This window comes from Theropithecus gelada, chromosome 3 (assembly GCF_003255815.1).
Source record: "Theropithecus gelada isolate Dixy chromosome 3, Tgel_1.0, whole genome shotgun sequence".
Lineage (NCBI taxonomy): Eukaryota > Metazoa > Chordata > Mammalia > Primates > Cercopithecidae > Theropithecus > Theropithecus gelada.
The window spans coordinates 48,764,299-48,776,482 of NC_037670.1; the positions used below are offsets into that span (position 1 = coordinate 48,764,299).

General features: G+C 34.7%; 1 protein-coding gene across 1 annotated transcript in view; it reads right to left on the reverse strand.

The window, feature by feature from the left end:
• Positions 1 to 12,184, reverse strand: part of LOC112621141 (multidrug resistance-associated protein 1-like) — a 91,619-nt gene that overhangs the window by 44,126 nt on the left and 35,309 nt on the right. The window contains exons 10-15 of the mRNA XM_025380369.1: positions 9,858 to 9,942; positions 9,695 to 9,761; positions 9,204 to 9,330; positions 5,237 to 5,413; positions 2,017 to 2,184; positions 427 to 589 (exon numbers count right to left, since the gene is read on the reverse strand). Of these exons, the coding sequence (XP_025236154.1) occupies positions 427 to 589; positions 2,017 to 2,184; positions 5,237 to 5,413; positions 9,204 to 9,330; positions 9,695 to 9,761; positions 9,858 to 9,942 (787 nt within the window). The remainder of the gene's footprint in view (positions 1 to 426; positions 590 to 2,016; positions 2,185 to 5,236; positions 5,414 to 9,203; positions 9,331 to 9,694; positions 9,762 to 9,857; positions 9,943 to 12,184) is intronic.

Below are 12,184 nucleotides of genomic sequence, written 5' to 3' on the forward strand. Positions count from 1 at the left end.
TTCGCCTTTCCCAATTTCTTTCTTTTGTTTCTCTTCCTCAATGTGCCATATTATACCTAGATGTTTAAAATAGTTATTATTTATTTCACATGTATGTCCCCTGTTCTTAATTGAAAAGGAGATATAATGTTTAGAGTTATTATATTCTAGACTTGAACTACAGTTTATAAGTAATCTAATTTCTTATTTCATAAATGAATAAATAGACCCCGGAGAACTTAAAACTTTTCTTAAAAATCATCAGTGAGTCTGATTTTTAACTGATGTGTCTCATTGTATTTGCTTCTTTCCTATGGAAAGGAAGGTGTCCTGCCCCTGACTTAAGCAGGATGAATGAAAATTTATAGCATGAAATTACTCAATTAATGAACTTTCAAAATGAGTAGGTATACTGTATCTTAAGTTTATTTTTCATTGTGTCCTTACCTTTTTCTTCTTCACTGATGACTTGGTGCAAATTAGTGAGATTTCTAGTTTTAGACAGAAGCTCCTGGTATGTCCCCATTTGAGCTATTCTGCCACTTTCCATTACAACAATAAGATCCATTTGTGGCAGAAGTGTGAGATTGTGTGTCACTAAAATACGAGTCTGAAAAACAAAGTGTTTTATCTCAGAGGTTACAAAAATAGCATTTTCAAAAAAAGCTGCAGTAACTTTTTTTCCTTTACTATTTTAGAGTATGATTTTTGGTAGGTGCCAGTTTAAGGCAGCATCCATATATCTTACAAGGAATAATGACATGCTGCTAGGTGAGAAAATAGTTTGTAAATGTGATTTTTAACACTTCCATTCAGGTATTTTTTCATTCATTAGAAATGAATCAATTTAATTGCAAATTCAAAACAATTTCATATATGTCATTCTTGCTTATTTTTAAATATACAGTACCATTACAAAAAAGTGTTTAATCCAAGTCGTAATTCATAGTCTTTATTTTTAAGTCATTCATATTATTTTATACATATACGTACAATTAAGTGTGACATTTTTAATCTTGGGTTTATGTCAATATATAAAGATGTTTATTTTTACTGAGACATATATTTTATAATTTTATACATATATTTTTCAGAGTTCTCTATATTAATAATTCCATAAACACGTATTATAAAGAAATGAATGCGATTTTGGAGTCAAACATACTTTTAAAAATCTCTATTGTTCTTAAGTTGAGCAACCTATATCAAGTCATTGTGAGCCCTGAAGTTCCTTTATATGTGAAATAGGGATAAATGAACTAATTTACACTGCAAAATATGGCATGTACTGGTAAATACTAATTTTCATCTTCTTGGCCCTTTAAAAAACAATTGAATCGCTATGATTGCTATGTTCATAATACCAAATTTTACACTTTACATAAGCAATAAAATAATTCTTTTTTTTTTTTTTTTTTTTTTGAGACGGAGTCTCGCTCTCTCGCCCAGGCTGGAGTGCAGTGGCGTGATCTCAGCTCACTGCAACCTCCGCCTCCCAGGTTCAAGCAATTCTCTGACTCAGCCTCCCAAGTAGCTGGCATTACAGGCACCCACCATCACGCCCAGCTAATTTTTCTATTTTTAGTAGAGACGGGGCTTCACCATCTTAGCCAGGCTGGTCTTGAACTCCTGACCTCGTGATCCACCCGCCTCAACCTCCCAAAGTGCTGGGATTACAGGCATGAGCCACCATGCCCGGCAAATAATTCTATTTTTAATAACAGCAGTGCACCAAAATACCATTTTAAAAATCACTTGAGTCAATAACAATTCATTATGGCACATAAATCCCCTTAGGATATGGTATTAGACAAAGAGATAACAATCACATAAATTGTCACCAGAGTAAACTTGTAAGTGAAACTTTAACATTTACACATTGAAATTTGTCTGTGAAATCGCAATCTAAGCATCCCATTTTTTCATGTGAAATGTGACTACTTTGCTGAAACAAATAAACAAAATAAATGGAATTTTAGGCACAGTGCTAGGCAGATCCCCTGTCCCACAAGAAAGCATAAATGAAATTATGTCCACCTTGTTTTTCAAAAGGCCCAAGGACCCTATCACTTTTTCAAAAAGCTGCTTTCCAACGTGAACATCAACAGCAGACAAGGGGTCATCCAGGAGGTAGATGTCGGCTCCACTGTAGACAGCTCTAGCCAGGCTTACTCGATGTTGCTGGCCCCCACTTATATTCACACCCTGAAAATGGAGCAGGAGAAAAACAAGACGAGAGGAAATGCGTATACATCTCAAAGCATGTGCAGTTACATCCAAATGCTCTTTTATAGAATGGATAGATCGCAACCCAAGATGAACGTTCCAACCTTTCTTTATCCACGACTTTCTAGGCCTAGCCCCAGCCCATTTCCTAGCATTACTAACTTGCACACATTAGCAGATATATCTACTTTCTCTTAACTGCTAACTCTCAAAAGAGGATGCTAACAATTAAGGAGAAAAGAATTTCCGAATCTCTCACTCTGAAAAGTCGTGCCTGTGGGATATTAAACAAGACTTTTGGCTGCCAACCATATACTGACATCAGTGATTATTTTTAAAATGACACATAGGAAATTGAAAATAATAACTAAATTACCAAGGAAGTAATCAACATGTCCTATTTTCTCCTGTAGAAAGATTAGCACAAGTCTTGTTGGCAAAAGTACAACTCCAAGAAGCAAGAATAGGGAATGTTCATCATGTCCATGTGAGAATTAAAGTTGACATGTACAACCATGTATGAACAATTATGGAACCAGGCCCAATTTACTTTATTTATTTTATATTTAGGGTTTACAGATCTGGTTTAAAAGCTCTCAGTGCAGCACATAACTTAGCCAATGACCTGTAATTATAAAATGCCATTGCCTCTTTGCATTTTTCATCCTTCTCCTACTCAGCAAACATCTTCTGGGTATGACTATATTTTGAGTACTACGCTAGTGCTTGGGATTCAAAGATGAGTGAAACAGAGTCTCACGAGGAGGTCACATTTTAGCAAGGGGGATAGGCGTTATACACCCTCCTCCCACACACTCATATACACGCACATAAAGGAATGTAATATGTGTGTGTGCCTATGCTTATACTAGCACCTAAATTGTATGTTTGTTGGGAGCATTCAATAAGTTTAGAGTAAAAATTTTAGGAAAAATTCAACACCGAGTATGGATACAATCAACATTAGCTATTATCACGCAGTTACTCTTCTTTCCAATTCATCCCTCTACCTTGTCATCACTTTTTCTGTAATTATGTCATCATCTTGCACAAAAACCTTGGATATCCACAGCTCCCTCTTTTCATCACTCATGAGCAACAGCGAAAACAACAAATTCTTTCGTATAAATCTAAGATGCTTATATTCTGGCGTTAACTCATCTCTTCACCACTCTCCCAATGTTGCCTTCAAGTGACTGTGGTTTGCCAAGCAGACTAACCTGGTCTTTCCTACCGGGAAGAGGCTATTCACTCTGCTTGGGAGACCACATCCTTCTGTTTTAACTTAAGGGCTACTCACACTGAAATGTCCTCTGAAGGCAACTTCCATTAGGTGTCCCAAGTGCAGAGATTCATTCCCTCCCTTCCTGTCTTGCTGCACTTTGTGTATGCATCCCATTGCTAGAATTGGCAATATTTATCTCAGTCTCTCTCACTAGCCTGTGAGCCCCTACCTAGTTAATCCTTGTGTTCTCGACACCCGGTGTCTAACACTAGGTGATTAATAAATATTGATAAAGACAACTGATGAATGTTATTGGCAGAGGTGCACCAGACTGCAAATCCCTGAAGGCAGAGTGGTAGATCTCTCACTTACCACTGTGTACCCCATAGCAGAATAAGGGCATATAAAAATTAATAAATGTGGTCAAATGAAGAATGCCAAAAGAAAAGATGAATACAAGTAGGCGAAAAGTCTACAGTCATTGTCTTTATTGTCTCTTAAGCACCTATAAACAGATGTCCTTTTGAAATATTCAGTTGCATGTGTAAAGTTCAAATGCAGATTGGGATAAATTTAATCATAAAAATAAGACATCATAAATGGCAATAGCATTTAATGCCTATATTAAGTCTATACTTGTTAGTTTGGATTTGTTTCCCTGTTTAAGATTTTTTACAGTTACAAAATATCAGATATTTCATACTTTTAGAGATTGGGTTTATCAGCATCTTGTTCAACATGTGTTAACAAGTTTGAAGAAGAATTCACATGTCTGCCTGTTAGCTATGGAATCATTTTGCTTAGAGATGGTGAAGATGCAAGAAGAAATCCAAGGGTTGGAAAAAATAAACCTATTTAAAACTATTGAGAAAATACATCTGTAAAGTTATAGATTATAAATGAAGTAATTCTAGTTACAAGGTAAATTCTGGCTCATCCTGGATTTTACATATTTCTACATTCTACAATTTTGTTATGTATTTCTTGTATTAATTTCTATAATGGGCTTATTAGATAACATGAGGGCAGGTGTAAAAATGTCTAACAATGTTATGCTCACTCTTTTCAGAGATTCAAAGCACTCAGTAAGGATTATTTATTCATCTTTAGAGCACACATGAATTGCAGGCAGAGGCTACTTTTGCATTCATGTTTAATTAATGCAGATTTTAGTCAGGGGTTGGAGATAATCTCTCGGGATTCATACTTCAACTCATGATATATATATTTGTATTTTTAAATCCAAAACACTGAGCAGAGTAATGACTATTTACTAACACAATGAAAATGAAATAGAACAAAGAGAGATGACTGGGGAACAAGTTCCACTTAAGCAGGAATGAGCAAACGTGGAGAAGGCACATTCATAACAGTATTGTTTTCAGAGCTTCCTTAGAACCTGGACTCGGGTGCCACTGCCGGAGACTGGTGCTCTCTTGCTCCTGTTCTAGCCTTGACTTTGCACACCAGAGATATAGGAACAAACAAAACTATTAGTCACTCTTTAGAAAGTGAACTGCATTGTGCCAGCCACCAAAACAAAAGTTTGATGGTCTAATGAATGGGCTTTTATTCCCCTAAGTGGATACTAACAACAGAATTTCCGACTGATTTTTAATCTTTTCCAGTCAATTGTAAATAATTACTTGTCCTTAATATCACCATCTCTTATATAGGAATTACATAATAATTTTAAAAAATTATAGTTGTATAGCTCTTCGAGACTTCAAGAAAAAGGCATTAACATTTTATTAGCAAGCTGAATGGGATTATATTTCTTTATGTGATAAATTACAGTTCCCTTACTCTTTCTCCAATCTCAGTTTGATCTCCCTTTGGCAACTGCTCCAAATCTGGAAGGAGAGCACAGGCTTCCAATACTTGCTCATAAAACTCTTTCTTCATGATGGAGCCAAAGAGAATGTTTTCTTGCAAAATGCAATTCTGAATCCAGGCCTGCTGAGAAACATAAGCCACAGAACCCTAAAAAAGAAAGAGGTTAAAAAAAATTCTTAACTAGAGAAAAGGAGAAGTTGCATGCATCACAGTAAAGGAACATATTTAGTCCATAGTTTTGCCTTCTTTAGTTTTAAAACAGAAATAAAAAATTTAATATGGATACATATAATTACATAGATCATGGCACCATATTTTATATGTTTTACTGGAATTTCCTCCAAATGAGTTACTTTGTGCTTCTTATTTACTTTCACTGTAGCTTCTATCTCAATTATCTGTCTAAAGTGGTATTCTCTGGAAGCAGATGCTGAGTGTGTTAGTTTGCTAGAGTTGCAATAACAACATACCATGGACTGGGTGGCTTAAACAATGGAAATTTATTCTCACAATTCTGGAGGCTAGATGTTTGAAATCAGGTGTTAGCAAGGTTGATTTCTACTGAGGCCACTCTCTTCAGCTTGTTGATGATTGTAATTTTCTCGTGTTTCACATGATCTCTCTCTCTCCGTGTGTGTGTGTGTGTGTGTGTGTGTGTGTGTGTGTGTGTGTGTGTCCTAATTCCTCTTATAAGGACACCAGTGATACTGAATTAGGACCCACCTTAATGAACTTGTTTTAACTTAACTAGCTCTTTAAAGACCCTGTGTCCAAATACAGTCACATTCTGAGGTACTGGGAATTAGAACTTCAACATATGAATTTTGGGGGAACACAATTCAGTCTGTAACACTGAATCAGATTTTGGGGTCCAAGTTGTTTGTTTGGGATCAACCCCTGTAGAAGGAAAGGAGGAGGGAAGATTAGGCAGAGGGAGAAGCCACAGATGCGGATGTGATGCAGAACCAAGAAAACTTTGGCCAATCCTCCGGAGAGCCATGGAAGAGAATTGGTCATCAGAGCTGTCCCAAGTCAGGCTGAGCAAAAGTGAGACCCTGGGACAGGCCACTATCTGAAGTCCAGGCCAACCTTGAAGGAGATGACTTCCTGTTCATACTCCCACAGCTGGGACTTGTAGAAGTCCTAACTAGTAGGAGGATCTGGGTGGCAAATCTCCGTGTATTATACATTAACCACTGCTCCCAAATTTATGTTTTATGATTTTATACCTTGAAATGATTTTTAAATATATGACAGTCTGCTGCATAAAATATCTTCTCAACTAACCCTTCTTTTCTAGAAAAAGAACCCATAGTATTTGCACTAGTGGCCTACCTTTCAATCTACCCCATGGACTCAATTCAAACACTGATTCAGTATTTTAAGTACTCCATACTCTATAACAATACCAGCCACTTAAAGTACTTTCTGATATACACACATGTGCAACCATTATTAGCCTTTTGATTTCTACCTACTACTTTAAAGATCAAAGATTAACTTGTAATTCTTCTTTGTTGAGTATGTAAGACACAGAATGGCTTTTGATCAAAAACAATATAGTTCTGATCTGACCTGATCTTGAACACAAAAGGAATTGTTCTCAAATTGCCTTGTGAAGTGAATAATCTAAACTTTGCTTTGAATTGCATATTAAATCAGCATGTGAGTGGTCGATATTTTGAATACTTGCTATGTATTAAGCAAGTTGAGCAGTGCAGAGGATGAAAAACAAAGGAGAAGAGACTGAAGAACATGAGAAAACAGAAACTACAATTTTCATAGAGATGTAAATATTCGCTTTTATTTTTCCTTTCACATACAAATGAAAACATTTTGTTTCATTCTTAATAATGAAACTATAATAGAAGTTTTGTGAATTCAAAAATGGTCTCCAAATCTCTGATGTTTCTGCCACAGAACACTGAACATTGAATCCTTTTCATGAATGGTGCCTGGTGTGAGCTTTTGATACTGAAAAGAGTAGGGAGTCTACAGAGAAAGTTTAGCGACAATAGGCAGTTTTAGAGTTTGAATATTGTGGATTAAAATATGCCTCAAAAAAGTAATCATCTGAAAAACCGAAAAATAGAAAGTGCACACAAAAGCACTTTGAAAATGCCGCTATAATGTTAATTTTACTTCAATAGAGATAATCAGGATGATATAAATTCTGAAGAAAAAGTATTTGGGGAAATAATTCAGAATGTGATACTTCAAATCCTGCCATTGATCCAGGCCAAAAGCTTCCTGAAGGCCAATGACCAGTTATAAAAACAGATAAGATACTTTTTCTTGGGCATCAGTAATTTAAAATAAACAAAGAATATCCTCTCTGTTTTACCACTAATAATGGCATTATTACAGTTTGTTTCATCGCTATGAACACCTTCTTAATTAAAAACATTCAAAGATATCAGAAATAATCCTTAAATCTTATTTTGAGAGCCTCAACAGTCGTAATAAAAATGATGATCATCATACATATTCATAGAGAGGAGCTAGGCTAGGTCTGTGCACATTATCCTATGCAATTCTCACCCCAGCCTTTTCAGCTTATTACTATTATTAATGAATTAAGTGAAATCTAGAATCGACATTATTTTTATCTTTATCAATTTCTAATTATTTTTCAATATCAAATAAAGGGCGACCTCCTTTTGGATTCTTTTTCTAACTCTTTGAAGCAGAATTTGTTGTTTTTTATGCCTCAATTCATTTTTCATATCTGATTTAGACCTTTTTATCATTGATTATGGTATTTCCCTCACTACACTATGACCTTTGAAAGAAGAGGGGCATATCTTATTCACGTTTACTTCTCTGGCACATAGCATAGGCTCAGTAATTGCTTAGTGAAATAGCTGAAAAAAACTAAATAAAAATGAAATTAATATGACACTTATTATGTTTGTAATGTACACCCAAGTAAAAGGTACAGCTATCCTGAACTGCAGAGAAATGGCTAATTGCAATTGCTACAAACAGCATAGTGCTACAAAGATAGTATACTTAAGGTTTAAAAACAGTGGTGCTCATTAAGTGCAATCTTATCAGAGAAAGTCACAGGAATCATATTTGGCCCTAGACTAGGTAACAGTCATGCCGAGATAAAAAAGAATAACAAAAAATAGTCACCAAAGGACTGGAATCAGGAAAGATATAAAGGTAGAAAGAAATATGTGAGGAAAAATAAAAGGAGTTAGAGTTGATTTTTCCCAGAGAGGAAAGAAAAAATAATACAGTGAAGAGATGCTGATCTCAGATACATAGAGCTTGTTCATCTTGTCACAGGTAAGAAGGAAAGATTGGGCTACTTAAGTGTTTTACCTAAGAGTTGATTACATCTAAGGAAAAGTTCATTGGGTAGTCTACTGTTTCAAAAAAAGAGAGCTGATTAAGAACTTGTTCAATTCTTATTCTTATTGACCTTTAAGAATAGAACAATTAGTCAAGAGTAGATCTCTTCATGGTCCTAATGCTGAATCTTAAATGTAAGTTATTAATAACTTTATTTTTCTGAAGTTTCTTTTTGGTCAAAGATCCTACCCGAGAGTGGCTACAAGACTTCTTAGAAATGAAATGGCTGTAATTACTTAGGGAACCTTGCTGAATAATAAATAGAAACCTAATCAAATTACAATATAAATCACATTCATTTCTCTATAATTGGTTGCAATTCAGTTAATATCATCAAACAATTATCATAAGCATTTACAAATGATTTGCTGGAGTATTTGGAGAACAGAATTCTGTTATTAATCCACCCATAGTTAATCAATTTCTATGGAAAATGAAATGTTTGTTATAAACTGGAAATGCCCATTAAAGGCTTGCATCTTCAATTCAGCTTGATAAATTCTTATTGACACTAATGACAAGTTGGCTATAGCTTGTTACATTAGAAGATGTTGAAAGAATGTATTTTTTATTTTACCTTTCTTTGGACTACTCCGGTAAGTTTCTCCATTTCCCCCAGAATGGCAGAAAGCATGGATGATTTTCCAGACCCAACTTGCCCTACAACAGCCACTAAAGCTCCTTCTGGGATCTTTATGTTCAAGCTGCATGAGAAGAAAGGGAGACAATATAGGAGATTCTTTTTACGGTTGTTTTAAAAATCTATTCCTAGATAAGTCACTGTGTGCAGCACTTAGCATCATCCCTGAAATCGTCGCTTTTCACCTTTTTCTACAAACACCTACCCTTCCAAAATGCAAACAAATGAACAATAAAATGCTGAAGGTAGAAGAAATAATAGAAAAAAGGACAGCAAGATCACCATGAAAATTAAAGGTAAAGTGAGAGGTTAAAAGTCTTATTAATTTCAGTATATTAATCTTATTAAAAACCTCCAAGAAATAAAAATACGGAGCATTTTAGAACCCAATATTAACATTAAAAAAGATTCTCCAAACCACGACTTACTCTTTTAGAACTGGCATTCCTGTTTTATCCCAGGAGAAAGAAGCATCTGTAAACTCAATAGCATGATCTAAGGAAGAAAAAAATATACAATGATGCATTTTAGAACCAATTACCTTCAACCCAGAAGTCAAGTAAGTAATGAATGCAAAGAGGAAGTGCTGACCTCCTATATAGTTTGTTTCAATATTTTGAGGAAGAAGCTCCTCAGTGTGGAGAAAGTCTTCCAAACGCCCCAGGGATATCTTTGTCTATCAAAATAAGCACAGATGGAATTTATCTGGGGTTCAAGTAGAACTTAAACTAAAAAATGTTTATTATGTTTTACAGCCTGAGTAGAATTTTTATACAGATTAAAGATATTGAGATAAATATATCAAGCATAGTTTGAATTGATTTAATGCTATAAATACATTCATTCCTATAGACAAAGGGCAGTTTCATGAATCAAAGATGAAAACTAATGTCATCTATGCTGAAAGGTATGAGAAAAAGAAATGAAAATCCTATTTATTATTCTGGAAAAGCCATAAAAACTCTTAATAATTACAGAAAGATTGATTTTTTCCCCAACTTCTTTGAGGTATAATTGAGAAAAATTATACATATTTAAGGTATACGACATGATTTTTATACACATGCACATTTTGAAATGATTACCACAATCCAGCTAATTAGATTATGTATCGCCTCCTGTAGACACCTTTATTTTCCTGTGTATATGAATACCTACCATCTACTCTCTTAGCAATTTTCAAGTATACAATACACTATCATTAACCATAGTCATCATGCTGTACATTAGGTCTCCAGAACATATTCATCTTATAACTGGAAGTTTGTAATATTTGATCGACATCTCATTCACCCCTCCACACCCCACCCCAATGTCACCCTTGAGCTCTAATAAGCACTTTTCTTCACTCTGCTTCCATAAGTTAGACTTTTTTAGATTTCACATACAAGTGAGATAACAGAGTATTTGTCTCTTTGTGCCCAGTTTATTTCACTTAGTATAATATTCTGCCATGTTGAATACTATTATACTGTTTGTATATTTTTTTAATCAATTTTTCTGCCAGTGGCCACTTAGGTTGTTTCTACATGTTGGCTCCTGATAATGCTGTAATGAACATGGTAGTGCATATATCTTTTCAACATAGTAATTTTATTTCCCTTGGATATTTTCCCATAAGTGGGATTTCTATCTCATATGGTAGTTCTATTTTGAATTTTTTGAGGAACTTCTATACTGTTTTCCATAACGGATGTACCAATTTATGTTCCTACCAACAGTATACAAGGGTTCCCTTCTCTTGACATCCTTGCCAACACTTGTTATTCTTTGACTTTTTGATACTAGCCATCCTAACAGGTGAGAGGTAATATTTTCTTGTGATATAGAAAAATAAAGTTTTAAAAGCAACTTTAAGATTGGTGAGTGAATTCTGCTACTGATGATAAACAAAACTATAATGTTGACAATAATAATATTCAATTATAGTAACATAGGAAATTGTAATGTAGTAAAATAGCTATAAAATGTTTAGCTACATTAGGAGAAATAAAATTACATTGTTTTCGGAAAACTGACTTACATAAAATTTCTAGTACATTTTTATTTACTTTGTGTTAGGGGACTTGTATCGTTAACACATAAGATGTAATTGGGCTGTGGTTTTGTTTACCAGGTGTGGCAAATCAGAATATACAGCTAACTTTTTCTGTTTTTCCATTTTGGAAAAATGGTGTCCTTAAATGAAGGTAGCACAGTACTGCTAGCAATTGGAAAAGGCTTTGATATCGGACTTTTAGCTAGATTCTAATTGCAAAACTAGAACAAAACTGTTACTCTAAGAACTGACATTTTCTTTATGAGAAGCGTGCTACGAAATCAAATGCTAAAAGCATCACATCAGCGGTTCTTCTACGCCCTCTGTTGGTTATTTTAAGAAAAATAACATGAAAAAAGATGTGATGTAACAAAAATGGCTTAATTGGTTTTTACTATTCAATTATGTTACTCCTTATTCAAGTAATATTTTTTAAAGAGTAAAGTTCTTAAATTAAAGGATGATTCCAATAAGCAAATATTCACTTTGTTTATGAATCCAGACTTGAGGAAAATAATTGAATGGAGGATGGCCAAACCTGATATCCAAAAAATGTAACCATAAATCTCAGGGCAAAAGGATCAAGGAACTTTTCTGGGTTTCCTGTGGCCTTAGCATCCATCTACTCATTGTGTCTAGTATCTAAACAGCCTCCAGGAACTGGAGATTACAACTAAAAGTAGGCAGACCCAGACATCTCACACATGGCTTGTTGGCTGACTGATATTATCAATGTGCTTTTCTCCCTGCTTATTCATTCAGTATAGATGAAATGCTGCTGAACCCTGGAAAAACATTCTATCCAGTTTCATACAAAGCACCTAATTATAACTTTTCCGTTGGAAACAGGAAATGAATTCTATGACGGCATAGTGGCTAA